General features: G+C 43.1%; 2 protein-coding genes across 2 annotated transcripts in view; one reads left to right on the forward strand and one right to left on the reverse strand.

Moving 5' to 3' along the window:
* The window catches only part of plxnd1 (plexin D1), a 59,746-nt gene extending 46,586 nt beyond the window's left edge, over nucleotides 1-13,160 (forward strand). Inside the window, exons 24-36 of the mRNA XM_063889052.1 lie at nucleotides 745-875; nucleotides 1,947-2,145; nucleotides 2,234-2,380; nucleotides 2,785-2,941; nucleotides 3,304-3,407; nucleotides 5,333-5,396; nucleotides 6,672-6,706; nucleotides 7,298-7,402; nucleotides 7,566-7,729; nucleotides 7,823-7,970; nucleotides 11,060-11,200; nucleotides 11,312-11,386; nucleotides 12,182-13,160. Coding sequence (XP_063745122.1) covers nucleotides 745-875; nucleotides 1,947-2,145; nucleotides 2,234-2,380; nucleotides 2,785-2,941; nucleotides 3,304-3,407; nucleotides 5,333-5,396; nucleotides 6,672-6,706; nucleotides 7,298-7,402; nucleotides 7,566-7,729; nucleotides 7,823-7,970; nucleotides 11,060-11,200; nucleotides 11,312-11,386; nucleotides 12,182-12,298 — 1,587 coding nt within the window. The 3' untranslated portion in view covers nucleotides 12,299-13,160. The remainder of the gene's footprint in view (nucleotides 1-744; nucleotides 876-1,946; nucleotides 2,146-2,233; nucleotides 2,381-2,784; nucleotides 2,942-3,303; nucleotides 3,408-5,332; nucleotides 5,397-6,671; nucleotides 6,707-7,297; nucleotides 7,403-7,565; nucleotides 7,730-7,822; nucleotides 7,971-11,059; nucleotides 11,201-11,311; nucleotides 11,387-12,181) is intronic.
* A 425-nt stretch (nucleotides 13,161-13,585) lies between these two features.
* Nucleotides 13,586-17,548, reverse strand: LOC134866246 (rhodopsin-like). Its single transcript, XM_063886322.1, has 5 exons — nucleotides 17,032-17,548; nucleotides 16,678-16,846; nucleotides 16,315-16,480; nucleotides 14,893-15,132; nucleotides 13,586-14,322 (listed from the first exon to the last, which is right to left on the reverse strand). Exons 1-5 carry the CDS (start codon nucleotides 17,390-17,392, stop codon nucleotides 14,197-14,199), a joined length of 1,062 nt encoding a protein of 353 aa, XP_063742392.1. The 5' UTR covers nucleotides 17,393-17,548; the 3' UTR covers nucleotides 13,586-14,196.
* Nucleotides 17,549-18,061: the final 513 nt, after the last annotated feature.

An 18,061-nucleotide genomic window follows, 5' to 3' on the forward strand; every position in this document is an offset into this window, starting at 1 on the left:
CCCACCAAGTTGATGGCAGGTTGTTTTCACACTTCCCACTGGCTCTTGGACGACCGAACAGTACACTTTTCAGAGAAATCCATCGTTTGTTGTGGATCTGTGTAATAGAGGGGCGGATGGGAGTAAGAGTTATAAAGAGAGAGTGGGAGAGGGAGCGTGCACTTTCACAAAACTCTGTGAATACGGGATGAAAGCTAAGGCACGTGCATGTGTGTCTGTGCACGTCAGAAAGAGAGAAAGTAACGATCGCAGCGCTGGTTTTGGGTCGGCAGCCGGGGGAGGCTGTCTAGCAATGATGAAGTGCCTTGGATCCACATCGTCTTCCCAGGAAGTGTTTTCCAGGTCACAGCAAATAAATCTCATAGGCGGGCATTTATCTTAATGGACACCCCTGTTCTCCTTCTGTCAGGCTGCAAACCACACCATATGGCTGCGGTCCAGAGGGAAGACTTCATCACACTGCTGCTTATTCGCACCCACAGATAGACCATACTCATTAAGTCGAATCGGCACATTTAGAGGCAATCACACACAGTCTGGGACCCGAGCAGGAGATACAGATAACACTGAGGGAGGTGCCCGAAGAAGCAGAAGGAGGAGGTGTGATAGAAAGATGAAGTGTTTAGATTGGTCACTTGAGACAAGAGCTGGTGAAATAGATTAGGGAGGGCGCAGCAGGTGTGTAATGCAGTTTATGTGACACCACACAGAGAAATAACTGTTTCAACGCCCTTCTGCCCTCAGGACAACAACACAACCAAGCCTAACGTAGAGGAGGGCATCACTCTGTTCTCCACTCTTCTCAATAACAAGCACTTCCTGGTCACATTTGTCCATGCCCTGGAGCAGCAGAAGGACTTCGCTGTACGAGACAGGTAAAGGCCTCAACAAGAAACAGAAAAAGAGTCCATCAAGACAGACCAGTCAATCGGTTTTGTTGGATTTAACCATACAGTATAGTGAGGAGTTTCCAAAGCCCCTATAATGTATGGTTTTTTTTATATACAAGAGATGAAATGTATTTGAAAGGTGTTCACGTTAGTCACAAACACACCAAAATCACCAGTTTCCCATCTTAAGCTAATTGCACTGGTTTTACAGCTCATAACTTTTTGGTTCACTCACTAATTTAGTGTTCAGTCACATCTGGCAACTGCTTTCAGCATACGCCTCTGAAAACCTGTAAACTATACATCTTAACAGGAACAGGCAGCAGACAGATAGTGTTAGCAACATGCTGGTGTATATAGTGGAACAATTACTTGCTATAAAAACCCAGTTACATTTCTCATGAGCTGAAAAAACAGTGCTGTGGCCCCAACAAATAGAAAACTGAGGTAGTTGTTTAAAAAGAAAAAGCTTTTTAAACACAATAGTATTTATATACAGATTTTGATTTGCATTTCATTGTTTACATAACGTGTCTCTATCCTCCCAGTGTTTAAAACATTTGAATTGTTTTATTTTCTCGTGTGTGTTGCTGCTGCACAGCACAAACATGTGTTTACTGTTCAGAAAAGTGGTTGCTAAAGCTTTGTAAATACTTGGTCATTTATCAGTACTGCTGTTTTGCTCCTGATGTCCTTAAACAAGACAGTCATTGTGGACAATCAGAGAAAAATTCCAGAAGCAAGACCACATCCCTGTCCCAGCTCAGCGTCAGCACTTACTGACTAATGTGGCCCCTCTCTCCTGGATTAAAGAGGCTTTGTTTGGGAAATCCCCTGCACCTCTGGACTTACTCACCCGGACACTCCCTGCATTAGATCAGTCCTTTATTTGCCTCTGCAGTCACAGGTGCTGCGGGGAGGATGAAACCATGTTGTTGTTTCTGGCGTATCGTTATTTTTAAATCTCCAGTGACCACACGCACTGACAGGGCATGTTTGAAAGAGCCTGTTTTTGCTCATCTGTCTCCTCCACTAATCTGTTTTCTCACCCTGCAGATGCAGCCTGGCGTCTCTGCTCACCATCGCTCTTCATGGAAAGCTCGAGTACTACACCAGTATCATGAAAGATCTGCTGGTTGACTTGATTGATGCTTCGGCTTCCAAGAACCCCAAACTGATGCTGCGCCGCACTGAGTCCGTTGTGGAGAAAATGTTGACCAACTGGATGTCTATCTGCATGTACAGCTACCTCAAGGTAGGGCCTCGCTAAGTTATGAGGCAGGCTTGATTATAAAGAACCGCCTCTCTGATTATTGACTCCACTCTTCGGTTATGATCTTTAGGAAACAGTGGGTGAGCCTTTCTTCCTGCTGCTCTGTGCAATCAAGCAGCAGATCAACAAGGGCTCCATAGATGCCATCACAGGGAAGGCCCGCTACACCCTCAATGAGGAGTGGCTGCTCCGCGAGAACATTGAGGCCAAGCCGCAGGTCAGACACACACTCTGACGCTGACCGACATACTATACTATGACTTATTTGGAATGCTATACTGACTAACTTCTTGTTGTGGAATATTATAGTGTGACTTTTATTGGATTACTATAACATTTCTATGACATTTTTAAGACGCATTATGCTATGGACTTTTTAATGACAATTTGTCCGGAGATGTACTATGACATTTTTGGGACATTTTCGTGACATGCTATACTATGATTTTTTAAAGTGTTTTTTACTTTTGTCATGAAATTCAATGCCAGGATTTTTTTCTATGACAGAGGTCGATGTCTAACTTATACGTTCAATTGTTTGACAGCCAAAAAGTTTCAGTCGAGCTGAAATGTATAACTTTGCAAAAGTTTGAAGAGTGCTGCTCTCTGTTTATTTTGCAGAACATCAATGTGTCCTTCCAAGGCTGTGGCATGGACTCGATTTCAATCAAGGTCATGAATACAGACACAATCTCCCAGGTGAAGGAAAAAATCTTAGAAGCCTTTTATAAAAACCTGCCATTCTCCCAGTGGCCCCGAGCAGAGGATGTAGACCTGGGTAAGAGCACATTTTCTCTGATTATTTTCATCCTTTCCCCTCCCCTGCCCTCTGAGATATAGTAATCTCCTTTGCAAAAGGTCAATTCCTCTCATGAAGCTCAACTAACCTGAGGCTGCAATATAATAAATGACAGAATGCATCGAGGAGAGTGTACAGTCATAATCACAAAGAGTTATTGCTTCCAAAAGCTGTGGAGCCTGCAGAGCTGATTTGATTAATGGTGCAAGAATATTTCCACAGGTCGCGACACAGAGACTTGGAGCACGGCTGCCCTCTGTCTCGCATATTGTACTCCCAAATTTAGGATGAAATTGTCTAATATCAACTCTCCTCTTTTCTCCCGTCTCCTTTTCCCTCAGAATGGTTCGACTCTGGCAGCAACAGTAAGCTTCTACAGGACCTGGATAACTCCTCATTGATGGAAGACGGCCGAAAGAAACTCAACACTGTCTTCCATTACCAGGTGTGTGTTTGTGTGAGACGACTGTGCTAGGTGTTGTCATTGTGTACCTGTATATTCCTGATGTTGTAACTGTAACAGCTGGGGTGTTACAGGTGAGACCTCCTTATAAGTGGTGTCGCTGGCAGTCCATGGGTGGGAGGATACTCTTTGTTTCTATGTGGCTGCACACAGTTAGTTTGTAGGTGTTTGTGTGTGTCTGCTGTTGTACGATGCGTGTTGTTGGGCACAGGTCATTTACTGCGACAAAGAAGTAGCAGAGCTGCTGCTTTTATACTTTTGTTATGCAGATTCTGTATTTCGACATCCTATATAGGGTGCAATTATACAGTAATTATGAAGCATTTTCCAGTGAAAGAAAAACTCTGGATAAATGTATTGTTTTGTGCTACAAAATTGGTTACCTGTCAATTACCTGTTACCAGGACAACGTAAATGATATGTGTGAAATGTATTATCTAACTCAAAGATCCCATCTAGTTTGGGTTTCTGTTTACCTCCCCTTTTAAATGCTGCTTCTTTTATCTCAGTAAAAAAAACTCCAGAAACTATGACTATGCAAATATGTTCATTTTCCAGATGAAAAGTCGCCCATACGAGTAGATGCTCCCAAAAGATGATTTATTAAGTATAATTACGATGTTGTGACATTATGTCAGGCAATATGAATAAGATAATTGCGTTGTAATTGTACCTAATAAATCATATTTTTGGGAGCTCCTATTTTGTACTCAGCAGCCCCATTTCTCTTAAAATTCTTCCAACCATTACGCCTGAGTACCTAATGTCATGATGGGATGTTGGAAGTATTATTGTTCAAAGGCAGGTTGAGTAAGTTGCATGTTAGACGACGACTTGCTTAAATTTGAGATGTCACTAAATAATGTGTGTAGGTCCACATTATGAACTCAGATGAAAGGTGAGCACAGACAAACTTTTCCCTACCGATCACTGTAAAAACCAACTCTTCTCATCCATCATTCTGAAGGTCAAACCTTAAAGTAAAGTAAGCAAACATATTTATTTCTAATGAAGGGGGCTTTAATGATGTTGATCATTTGTTATGTTAGCTGTTTAAGACTTATTCCTTCATAATGGTTCTCTAAAATTTTCAATACGTAATCATTATCAATCCATATTACAATATCTTATCACAAGTGCAAACTACAATGCAGGGAACTAACCTCGTACATATTCTATGAATCAACTTTAACCTAAATTACTTCTACTATGAGTATTACTACTAATAATATTGTTACAAACACACAAACTACCTTACATTCAATAAAATACATAATATATTTTAATTTTCATGGCACATTAATTCAGGAGATTCAATTATTATATTTACACTTGCAATAAAAGAATAATAAATAGCATCAAGTTTGAAAAAATCCAAAGCACACTCTTAACACTCACTGCAGTATTGCCAAGCAACAAGTAAAAGTTCATGCCTGGTGTCCTATTAAGCATATCCTCATGTGTATGTTTTCTCATGTCTACGTTAATTTGTCCGTGAGTGAGCAGTCTTTCAGTGACCCCCGACCTTTGGCCCCTTTACCTGTACTTGTTAAGTGCTCTGTTTAGTTTTTGCTGAGCCATGGGGACAGAGCTGTGAAAGCAGTGAGCTGCAGTGTGTACAAACAGTCTGGGTTCACTGGTGAGGCTGTTCAATCCGTTTCACTGCAGGTTGACTTTAATGACCCCAGCCAGGCTCCTGCAGACTTGCCACCGCTCTAGATGCATGCAATACTGACACAAACACACACTTACCTACACACACACATGCATACCCACCTCTCAACACTGCACTCCCCTGGAGGGCAGGTTTAATGATGCTGTTCTGTTACACCCCGGCTCACCTCTGACCCTGTGCCTCTCTCGCCTTTCTTTCCTCCCTTCCTTCTCCATATTCTTTCCCTTCACAGATACCCGAGGGGGCATCGCTGGCCATGAGTATGAAAGACAAGAGAGATAACACCCTCGGGAGAGGTACGTCACCTTCAAACACAGACCACTCCCTGTCGCTTTGTCACACACACTTGGATAAATACACGCGCTCCCTGGATCACAGGAAACAGCACATGCTTAGCTGCTCCCGAGAACACGATATGCTCATGTAAACATGAAACCACACACCCTTGCATCCCCAAAAGACACAGCAGACATCTAAACACACTCCAAGCTAATACATCACAACACTAATGCTTTGCACAGGACTTACTCTACCTCCTCATTTAAAACTCCCTTTTCTGTGTTATAGATATAACTCATTAGCATATTTCAGCTTTAGGGAAAACGTGCGACACGGGCCCATTGTCCAACTTCAACATGTAATATAATGAGGCGTCTTCCTGTTGATGGATGAGTTAACATACAGTGCCGTTTCTAATGGCCTTGTCCATTCTATGCTTTGGGTCTACCTGACATAATCAGTACCAGACCAGAGCTCAGTGCTGCTCCAGCTATGTCCATCAAAGCTTCTCCCCTCATTCATACTCAGCCAAAAATAAGCTTATGTAGACCAAACCTGGCTCCAACTTCAAAGCGTCAAGGGGGTGTTATGAGCCTGTAGTGCTCCCTGGCTAATATAAAACACTGTCCTGCCTGCCTGTGATCAGTGTTGAGGGTCTGGACTGAGGCCCGCTGGGCAGGAGTATCTCTGGCAGAGCTGGCTGTAATGAGAAAACACTCACAACACTGCTCTGTGTGTATCTGCACAAATGCCTGCCTTTGTTTTTTTCTTGTGCACATACAATAATTTATAGTATTTGTTTTCCGGCTTTGAGCTTGTGTTTGGAGATATGTATGTAGGTATTCATACATGTTCACATATGCACACGGGTGTGTTTGTGTTTAGTTCTATATATATAAACCAGTGAGGTCTATGCACTTTCCCAGCGCTGGCCGAGCATTACCATCTCATTACACCGGCTCCAGAACCAATCACAGACTCTGTGTCTGTCTCCCCTAATCTCTCTCTTTTCTCTCTCCTTTCACTCGTAATCTTTCTCCTTCATTCTCTCCGACAGCATCCCTCTCCTCCCAGCCCACAGTCCACCTTAATCACTTTCTCCTCTTGCATGTACTCTATCTCCCTCGCTCTACTGTCAATCTCCCTCCTGTGTGATTTTTTTTCTCCCTCCTATCTGTCACAGTCCTATGTGCCCCCTCCTCCTGTCTCCTCTCGTTCTCTCAGGTTTCCACCTCGCTGATTGCACATTGTTTCATGCTGTATGTTTATTCCTTTGTCTCTTTCTCCTTTAGTTAAAGATCTGGATACCGAGAAGTATGTACACTTGGTGAGTATCTCCTCAAGAGTTTATTCCCAGAGCTGTGTGCAGCTCGGAGCAGGCATGATGATAGAGAATATGGGGGGTGAATGGAGGTGAAAAGGAAAGCTGCTGAGAGGACATGACAGCACTAATGCCACTTAAGCTCTTTTATAAACGTCAGCCAAGATATGGGCCCTTTGACTTTAGAATAATGAGTTCCTTTGAACACAATTTGCCGGATGAATAGTTAGTTTTACAGGACAGTTCTGTGGTCTTTTATTTTGACGAGTAGGTGGATTTTACTGTTTTCTACTTTCCCCCTACCCCCATTTAAACCTGTATAAGCAAGTCCGACACATGATCCTGTACACAGCAACCAGAGAGAAGCATGAGAATTCCCCAACTTCCGTAATTTCTGCATTTCTGTATATCATCTAGTGCTTCGAAAATACCATTATGTGGTTTCTGGATCATGTGTCTAATGCAAGAAACAGAAAATCCCCCCCTCTGACGGCTGAGACAGCAGAGACAGTAGAGCATTCATTGTGCTTCTTATGAGGGCTTTATTGCTTCATCCTGTGTGTGCAGTATGTTGACTTTTGGCTTCTGTTTTTACAGGTCCTACCTCATGATGAGCAAATGGAGAACAAGAGGTCACACAGGCAGAGCCACCGAAAGAAGGTCCTACCTGAAATCTACCTGACACGCCTGCTGTCTACTAAGGTGAATATAAGGGGCAAGACTCTACAAACACAATAAAGTTACAGCCTGTCAAATGAGCCCTCTTTTTATTTCTCCTTTCCATGGCCCTTATTAACCTTCAGGATCCATTTCAAAATTCCCACATCCCATGAAACCATATCTCCTTTTTTCTTTTCCTCTACAGGGAACTCTTCAGAAGTTCCTGGATGACCTCTTTCAAGCCATCCTCAGCATCCCTATGGACCGCCCCCCTCTGGCTGTCAAATACTTCTTTGACTTCCTGGAGGAACAGGCTGACAAACGAGGCATCACAGACCCAGACACCCTGCACATCTGGAAAACCAACAGGTAGACATCTAAACGCTGTGATCAAAGTCCCTTTTGGTCAACTCACTGTGGGTGTGCAAGTCTTTAAAAGCTTGTCTTTCCGTCTGTGTGCAGTTTACCTCTGCGTTTCTGGGTGAATATCCTGAAGAATCCTCAGTTTGTGTTTGACATTGAAAAGACGGACCACATGGACGCCTGTCTGTCTGTAATCGCCCAGGCCTTCATAGATGCCTGCTCCATTTCTGACCTGCAGCTAGGAAAGGTGAGATCAACTTTTGATTTTTCTATCTGGAAATGGCAACATTACATGTTCTGAGTTGGATAATAGCAGTAACTGTACAGATGGATCTACAGACAAGCTGGATCCTTTTGGTATTAAAGAAAACTTAAAAACATCCTGATTCTTAGGCAGGTCCTTGAGTTATAAGGAGCTTTGTGTTTCTATGACTTATGGATTTAAGGACTTTTATTTGTGACGCACACTGGAGATAATTGTATCATTTGGAGGCGTTGGGAAGTTACACTGAATCAGGGAAAGGGTTAAACTTTTGAGACACCTGTCCTTTTTGCAGCATCTTTGACTCGTGTCTCTGGAGGAATTTGACCACACACACACAGCCCTACACCAACACACACACACACACACACACACACACACACACATCCCGAGTCCCCCTGTGAACCTAGCTTTTATCCCTAAGCCTTCAGACTGTCAGCTCCATCTACCTCTCCTCATGTTATTTCAGCAGAGTCGGCTGATCCAAGGTCATGAGCACCAGGAATCTCGTGTGTGTGTGTGTGTGTGTGTGTGTGTGTGTGTGTGTGTGTGTGTGTGTGTGTGTGTGTGTGTGTGTGTGTGTGTGTGTGTGTGTGTGTGTGTGTGTGTGTGTGTGTGTGTGTGTGTGTGTGTGTGTGTGTGTGTGTGTGTGTGTGTGTGTGTGTGTGTGTGTGTGTGTGTGTGTGGTTTCCGACTAGCACATGTCCGTCTGTCTTTTAGCATGTGTGTGTGTGTCCTTGCATGTCAATGTCCTTACTGCTCACAAATCCGTCTCATCCCTCAGACACCGTGACCCTGAGCACGCTCTGCTTCCTGTCTCTCTCTGACTGGCTTCCTCCCTGGAGGCAGCCGAGGACTCATCAAATGATGCTCCTCTTTCACTGAGAAACAGTCTGATTTATACACTTCAGTTCAGTGCCTGAGAGCCAGCACAATCACGTCAGAAATATTCCCACATGAATTTCAATGGATGCAAGGACATACATTAAAACTCCTGCAATGAGACATTTTCACACACACTGCTGCGTCCTCATTAACATGTCGCATCTGGCTGTGCACGTAGTGTGGAGTCACAGGTTCAAGGATGATGAAACGTGCTTTACTGTAGGTCAAGGGGACTGGCATGAATCATATGGTTCCCACAGGTCATTTAATCCTTGATAGTTTGTAAATTTGGGAAAAGAAATGTGGGATAAAGACACTTAAAGATATGAGTCAGTGCTTGAATTAACAGTATATATTCTGTGCTCAACGTACACAATATATTGTTCCAAAGTGATGGTTATAGGAGGCCACATACTAAAGCTTAACTGTTTTTACGACCAACTATAAAATGTTGTTTAAGAAGTCGTTTTATTGACATTTTCAACATACTATAGGTGTACTGTGTGAGAAAAACGCTGAGCTTTTCGACATACTATATTTAGTTACTATGTGTATACAGTATAGGTATATAGGCATGCATGAACATCCATATTTTGTTCTACAAGACAGTACAAATACACACAGGTGAACACATTCATTTTGGAGAGGTCCAGAGCAGAGAGACAGCCAGTCGATGTCGGTGCCAGGGAGCACTTTCGGGTGCGTGCCTTGCTCAAGGGCACCTCGGCAGGGCCCAGGCGGTGAACTGGCAACCCTCCAACTACCAGTCCACTCTGTGTGCTTTTGGTCTTCTTCATTAGGTCTTATTTGATACTGTAGACATTCTTCTCTTATTCGTTTTACTGATATTTCAGATGGCATTACAGACTGTATTAGGACTTTTTATGACATGCCTTACTATGACATTATCTGACTTTTTACACATACTTGTATAACTTTTGTTATGCCTTTGTTACACTTTTCTGACTCTTCTCACGTTTTATACTGTGACTTTATTTTCTACATCCTTTTTTGTGAAGTTATGACATAGGATCCTGTCATTTTTAGGACTTACACATAGCTTTAGCAATGACAGTCACTTGTCCATCTGTATGAGTGTGTTTGATGGCCTCGGGACAGGACAGTGAGGGCTACAGAGTCTGGTTTAGCAGGAGCACAGCAGGGGTGACAGAGAGAGGAGTGGGAAACTAAGCAATGGTTGGTGTTTCCACGGAAACCCTCTTATCTGGCAAGATGCACACATGGAGGGCCACGGGGTCACAGGGGGGTTACCAGGCAGATGGGCGAGCAGCAGGAAGTGACCTTGTGGACAGGAAGCGAGAGGGTTCCCTATCAGAAGGAGCGAATGCTGCCACAGGCTTTCCACTCACCTAGCACCTTTTAAAGCAAACATGCATACACATGCAAAGAAATACACACATTAGGTGACACAAATAACTCATGACACATAAAAATATTAAGGTGCGCTGTAAGCACATTCACTGATGCTGAAAGCTGAGGCTGGCCGTCTCTTTTTTCCTGTCCTACTTTCTCCCTGTCCCTTTCTCTCTCACACACAGCACACCAACACCTACACACACATTTACTTGCAACAGTAGTCACCACTAAAACCTGAATATACCCACAACCTTTTAGCCCTGCTACTTTGCTTTGTGCTTGAATAAGCAGCAGTGCCTGAAGTGTGGAGAAAGTGGTGGAGGCATGAAGGAGTATTGTTTAGACTGGAATGTTCCTCCGGCTTTGAGTTTGTGAGTCTCCTGTTGTGCAGAAAGGAAACTGTTCCCTCCCTCCATTGTTTCATTATAGCCTGCTTTGGATCGGGTCTTTAACAATGTCCTCCAGTACTGAACGGGTCCCTATTAGGACAAAAAACTGACTGCACAATAATGTACTAACCTCTTCATTCAAGATTTAGGTTTTAAATTATTGATTAACCCTAAGAGGAGCATTGCTACATTGCTTTTAGCATGCAGTTTTACATGGATTTTGAACATGGTCATAAAATGATGTGTGGCTCTGGCAGGCGGTGGTGGGGGGAAGTTAGTGAGTTCAAGGACAGTCTGTGTCAAGCTTGCTCCCATTTGGTCCCGGGCATCAAGGGGCATAGCTACACTGCCAAACTAAAATGGATATTGCAATAAACTGCAATAAAAGGTTAGAAATGTTCTGATTGCAACATTTTTTTTCAGGACTCCCCTACCAACAAGCTTCTGTATGCCAAGGAGATCCCAGAGTATAAGAAGAGAGTGCAGTGCTACTACAAGCAGATACAGGAAATGCCCCCTCTTAGCGAGCAGGAGATGAATGCTCATCTGGCTGAGGAGTCAAGAGTGAGTAAAGTCTTCAGGAAGTCCCTGTGTGTTAGTGATCAGGCTCCACAAAAGCCATCAATTACACGTTTTAATGTTGAATCTAATACAAGTCTTTTGTCCATCCTGTAGAAATACAGGAATGAATTCAACACCAACCTGGCCTTGACAGAAATCTACAAATATGCCAAGAAATACAGACACCAGGTAAGAGAGGAGATTCTCATGTTACTTTTTGTCTTTCTGATCTCAGAATGGGATACGATATGTTTCTCGTGTTTAAACTAGCCCTCTCCTGAACACCTCGACCCCTTTTGCTGTTTTAAGTTTCATCAGATGGGTATCAGAACGTGACATATCAGTGTGGAGGATCTTAGGCATGTTGAGTGATGTTGTAATTTGGTCAAATTGCTGCTTCATGTATTTTCAGTTTCTTGTTTAACTAACCCTTTACAAGCCCCTGCTGTCTTCTCCACTGTTTCCTCACTGCTGTGATTATTGTCAAGAGAGACTTATTCAGTGGTTACTTTGCCTTAATGGAGCACCCTCATGATAATGCCGTTTAGCTTCTCTCCTCTGTCATGCTACTGTACTGACGTGGGCCAGGGGCTTAGAGTCTGATTCACACAGCTCTGTGAATGGCCCCTGATTGCCTATTCTCTCGCCCCAGCTCAGTTTGCTCTGCTTCATATCACACTGCTGCTAAGAGCCCGTAAATCCCTCTTACACCGTGACAACTATTGGGCATGAAAAACACAGCAGATGTGGGTTTTGTAAATATGTGAAGAGTTAAGGCTTTTGTGGTGTTGAGGAATGCGTGAAGGCTGTAGAAGAGGCTGAAGCACTTCACTTGTTCTTCTTTCCCTTTTCGCTTGCTCAACTTTCTATGTCCAGGCAGGTGGCTGATTTCCTCCCTCCCCTAGATAGATAGATGGATGCATGAATGCTCCACCGCCACTAAATTCTATGTTTCGTTTTTCTTATTCTATCTCCCTCGGTCAGGTGGTGAGCGCTCTGGAGTCGAACCCTACTGCACGTCGCACTCAGCTGCACCACAAGTTCGAGCAGGTCATTGCCCTCGTGGAGGACAACATCTACGAGTGCTGTAGCGAAGCCTGAACCTGCCAGTGTCTTTTCTACTAGCCATCTCTTTCTCCTGCTGACAGCTGCCTTTCTCCTGCCCACATAGTTACTTGGGAATGTCTGCCTTCGTAAGGACTTAGCCTTCATAGTGTCATTATTTCCCACAGACGATAAGAAGCATGGAAAGTAGCAAAGGACTTAAACCTGCCTCTCAAACTCCGAACATTTTCGAGGTGTCACTCCTCTGATCTGGGAATGCCGAGCCGTTTTCTCAAATCTTTCTCCATGACACGGACAGAATTCCAGTTTGGCTCAGCTATGCTTTAGAGGGAAGGTGTAAGGGCGTGGAGATGAGTCTTTACAGTTACCAGGACCTACTGTAAGCCCTGGTGGCGATATTAACGCACTGAACCCTTTTCTTAAGGGAACGAGCCAATGATGCACTGTACTGTATTATAATGTCCATAGCAATATTTATAGATGTGTTCTAATGATTTCAAGTGGCCTGTTCTTCAGGATGAGTAAGAAGCACCTGGATAAACTCTCAGGTGTGCTTGGTGAAGATGGGGGACCCCGCTCCAATCGGTGCTTTGATGGATAGGTCCCAATGTGCTTTGCAGGTTGATGATGGATTGAGGAGAAGTGGAGAGAATATAAGTGACTGAGATTTATTGAATAAGATGTAATGTAGTTCACTGGGAAGAGCTGCATTAGTATAGACGTGTTGATCAGTCTGCTTGTTAACGAATGATTTAAATGTTGGATTCTGACCATTTTAAAAGAGGGAAATTTACATTTATGAGAAAAAAGTGAACTCAATATAAGGAGAGACTGTATTTGTGATGCCAAATGACTTGTCAGAGTTTGTGAAATAAATTACAGTATTTAGGCTTTTAAAGTGTCTAATGATGACAATGTGTATTGTTCTAAGTCTCAAAGTGCTTCATTTACACATGCATTACAGCATAGCACATTTTAACAACATTTGAAAACCATTTAGATCTGGCCTGCCACCCAAAAACGCACACTAGCATCTGGAACTTGTCAAAGAGCCTTGTAAACATTATCATGAAAATGTGAGTTAGGGGAAAAGTCGTGCAGACATTTAGCTTTGTTTTTATTGCAGGACTCAGAACAACTTCCACAGGGCCCTAGGTTTAACATAATAAACAAAATAATATCCCCATTTGTCTTTAGCACACACACTGCATTCTGACATACTCGACACACACACACACACACACACACACACACACACACACACACACACACACACACACACACACACACACACACACACACACACACACACACACACACACACACACACACACACACACCGACTCTTGCAGGAGGTGCCCTCTCCCTGCAGAGGATTTTTTTCTGGTCCATCTGTTTACACTCATGTCTCAGTCAATGCCAAGAGCAAACTAACAACCCCAGCTCTCCATAAAGTCAAGAGGAGAAACCAGACGACTGCCCCATCAACAAATTCATGACTAATCTCACCCAAGTAATCATAAAATGGATTGTTTAAAGCGCATACTGGGGATATAGATAGCTGCAACAATACTGTAATCAAGAGTTGAAGAGGATGAAGTCCTGTGGTGTGGGTTTTTATTTACCTATTATGTGTTTTTGGGTAGCGGGGAGCTTGGAATGTGTTCAGTTGGATCATCACGACACCCCTTGATGCCGGGTTAAACTCTGTTAAGCCAGCTGAACACTTTCCGTGATTAAATGGACTGAAAATACACATGCTGACTCTTGAAAACGTCAGTCCAACCGACTGAGTGGTTGTGCTGGGGCAGTGAAGACACACATGGAGAGGTAAATCAAGAGGATTGGCCAATAGAGAAGTGCTGCCTGGCGGGGCCAGGTCCCTAGGTTTGCAGGGACAGATGGGACATCAGAGGTGGTAGGAGGGGTACCGGTCAAGCAGGGGCCACCTGGCTGGATGTGACTGAAGTCTGAGTTTTGGAGGTGGAAGCACTAGAGACCTCGACCTCCCCAAATGGGTTTTTTCCACAACACACCGTGGTGATCATGCAGTTCCTGAACTGGAGGCCAAAAAGGAGAAGGAAATGAGAATTAGATTCAGCAGTGGAAAAAATATTCAAATTCTATAAAGTACAGGCACACATAGGGTAATAGCACCAATACATAAATAAGGATTCAATATCACACTAAAGTTGGAGTACCATCCATCAGGCAAATATAAAATAAGATTAGCCTTTATTAATCCCCAAATGGGAAATGTAGTTGTTGCATCAGTACAAAATACATATACAAAACAAAGATGATAAAATAGCAAATTAAATACAATTTGCCTTTAAGTATCAAAACTGAAAATAGCCACTATTGTAAAAAATTTCTCATGCAATATTAATGTTATTGTATAAGAAATGATTGAACTTAAAATGTATACAACATATTCGGTTGGAGCAAAGCTAGGCAATAGAGTTTGGTAATTTAGTCTTCCGTTTCCCAGTCTCTAGGGGTATGATGTAAAGTGGAAAAACTCAAGTAACGTGAAAGTACCTTAAAAGTTGTTCTGACTTTGTCATGTGAACATGTCACCGATGCCTTGATTACAGCTCTCTTAACACAGTCACATTTTCTGTACGTACCTGTCTGTTCAGCAGAATGTAGATGATCGGGTTGTACAGAGCAGAACTCTTGGCGAAGAAGGCCGGAGCGGTCATGAAAACTGGTCCAAACTCGGTTCCCTGATTGGCAAAAATGTACCAAGCCACAGTGGCGTAGGGCACCCAGCAAATCAGGAAGGACATCACCATGACGATAACCATACGTGTCACCTCCTTCTCCGCTCTCTGGGTGGATTCAGATTCCTGCTGCTGGGCGGCAGCCTGAAAACACACAGATGCAGCCCATTTAAAAAAACAGGATTAAAGCACTAAACTAAATGATATGTCCTTTAATCAATTGACTTACACTTACAATGGATACTAGTGCATTTGACTGGATGAATAAGACTTGGATCACATGGCACAAGTTGTTTGAGAGTTTGTAAACAGATGCTTAAAGTAACACTTCAAATTTACAAGCAGCAGTATGAGTCATTTACAAACAAATGATCACCCTGTTGAAGAAGTGCTACTTAGCTCTCCAAATTGAAGTGCAGACAGTATCTGAAATGTATGGGTCAAATCTCAGATTGAGACTCTAAAGATAAAAAGTGGAGTGCTGCTTCAGATTCGAGCCTGCACTAACAGATTATGTTACGGTCATTTTGGGCAGCACAAAGAAAATACAAAGCAAGGATATCATTATTCTGAGGTGATCTGTCTTGCCCCTGCTGAATTTAATAGCAAAGTTTGCTATCTTTAAGCTCTATTTTTGGTGTCCACTAGCCCCGGTTTGTGCAGTGTTAGATATATTAGGGCCACTGCGGTAACTGTTACCTCAGTATGTTAAAACATGTAAACCTCAAACCACGGCTCGGTCTCCACCAGCTCCTCAGGAAGTCTGGCTGCTCAGCTGCCAAATGCTCCATGGTGTTCATCAGCTCGTCAGAGAGTGGACCAAAACAGTAAAGTTTAGTAGGACAGCCAACTTGTTATAATTAATACCTGTAAACCCGAGGAAAGCAACAGATACAAGAGGTCATTCTCTCTAGGTTTTTCAGTGCATGTGAAACCCTTACATTATTTTTAATTGCCTTTGATTTGACAATTAAAAAAATATATGAATGATTGCCCCCTTAATAAAAAAAAGCCAGCATTATGTTTAACTATTAATGACTGCTTATAAATGATAAATGTGGTTATACTATTATTAATGAAGGCATCAGGGTGACACTGAGCAGGCAGACTGCCCTTCAGCTGGAGGAGCCAGGTATAAGCTGCCATGTTGGCAATGGTCTGCCCTCCTGAAGTGTCCTTGAGCCACTAAATCCCTCACATCTCCGCTCTGTGATGCCGCTACCTCCCTGTGGAGGGGAGGAAGCTACAAAAATAAATAAAAACATTTTCTTTACAAGGATAAAGAAAGGTATCACATCCTTATTAATACTACGTTGCCAGGCTTACCGCTCGCACAGTGCAGAGTAGGCGACTGTAGCAGAAGAAGATGATGAAGAGGGGGATAGTGAAATGAAGGGCAAACATATAGATGACGAATGAGGTGTTGTGGAACTCAGGATTGGGAGTGTAGTAGTCGATCCCACAGGAACACTGCATTCCCTCTGGGATGTACCTGCAAACCACACAGATAATAATATTTGAAGAATTTCCATCAACACCATCACACACAGTATTTGATATTGGATATGAGTCTTTGAGTAAGCGTGCTAAAAGTAAATAAAGGTAATCTCTGATGTGCAAATGAAAAAGAATATTGGTCTGGTTTTGAAGCCTGTTACACACAGTTTTAAACACTGAAATATACAGTACCGTGACCATCCAAGCAGAGGGGGAAGAGCACAGGTCAGAGCCATGATCCATGTGAAAGCCAGGCCAGCTATAGCATGTTTCTCCTCAAAGAGGAAGTTGGTCATTGGTTTACAAACCACAACGTAGCGCTCAATAGCCAAAACCACCAGGGACCAGAGACCAATTTCTCCTGAGACATAAAATAGAGCAGATTTGACTTTAAATACAACACAAAATGACACAGTATTTTAAATTTCACATTCAAATAATGTTCTTATGTTCTTAATTTTTTCTATTATGAAAGTGAAAAATCTCAATTATAGCATTTAACACATAAAGTACATGAATATGCACAATCACATCCCAATCACTTACCTCCTAACGTGGCAAAAAATCCCTCCACGTTGCAGCCGGTGATGCCCAAGATGAAGTACCCGTTCAGGGCTGTGTAGAGAGTGACCGTGAAGCCGCCAACCACCATGAGGAGGTCGGCCACCGCCAGGTTGAGTAGCACATAGTTCAGAGGGTTCCTCAGCCTTTTGTTTTTGACCGTGACATAGAGGGTGAGGAAGTTGATGGGGAAGGCGGTAAAGATGAGGAACAGCATGTACGCAGCCACAAGAGAGTACTTCCAGGGCTCAGCCAGGTAGTACTGAGGGTACTCGAAAGGGCTGCGAACCAACCCAGTCTTGTTAGACATGGGGACATAAAAGTTGGGTCCTTCTGTGCCGTTCATGGCTGCAGATGGGGATGTTCTTCCTTCCCTGTGAGATCTTTAAACTAGAATAAATAGTCTGTGTCTCTTGTCCAAATGAAAACTGTGAAGTAGTATTGTAGTGCAGCCTAAGTGCAAATAGGGGAGAAAGGTCGGCTGGAGGGATGGATCTTGAGAGAGTAGGATGTGCTCTGCAGCCCCCTGAGGTGATGCAGCACCTTTTAACAGGCCGGAGGGATTAGTGACTTGCATGGAGCTAAGTCTTAGCAGAGATGGAATTAAGACACTCAACTCAGTCTCCCCCTCTCCAATATTCTCATAAAGCATTACAATGGGAAAACTCCAGAAAAAGCTATGCGGTACGTGAAGTATTTTCAAGGTGAGAGGTTACAGCAATGGCTATAACCCTATAATTACTGTCAAGTGCATCAATGCATCATCAGAAGGAGAGGGGGAGAGTAGGAGGGAACCAGCCTATTTGTGATTCAAACCATTCAGAGTGGACAAACTATAAATTACATTTCTTGAGCAATCCAACTTATTTGTATCCGTAAAAGCCTAATCCCCAACCACTGCATAATGCAGGGCTCAACTCATACCCATAAGAGTAATCAGAGTCAGTGGCGCATACCGCTCAGGGCATGCACTCTCACTCCACTTCTAGTTTTATGGACAGAAAACCTAAAGTTT

Source organism: Eleginops maclovinus, chromosome 1, assembly GCF_036324505.1.
Source record: "Eleginops maclovinus isolate JMC-PN-2008 ecotype Puerto Natales chromosome 1, JC_Emac_rtc_rv5, whole genome shotgun sequence".
NCBI classification, from domain to species: Eukaryota; Metazoa; Chordata; class Actinopteri; order Perciformes; family Eleginopidae; genus Eleginops; species Eleginops maclovinus.

What these genes read in the sequence shown, in the direction of transcription:
- LOC134866246 (XM_063886322.1), bottom strand. Translation starts at nt 17,392, where the DNA reads ATGAACGGCACAGAAGGACCCAACTTTTATGTCCCCATGTCTAACAAG. An exon ending in ATTTTTTGCCACGTTAGGAG is followed by an intron (nt 16,847 to 17,031) that starts GTAAGTGATTGG and finishes TTTATGTCTCAG; the next exon opens with GAGAAATTGGTCTCTGGTCC. An exon ending in TACTCTGCACTGTGCGAGCG is followed by an intron (nt 15,133 to 16,314) that starts GTAAGCCTGGCA and finishes GTGTGTTTTCAG; the next exon opens with GCTGCCGCCCAGCAGCAGGA.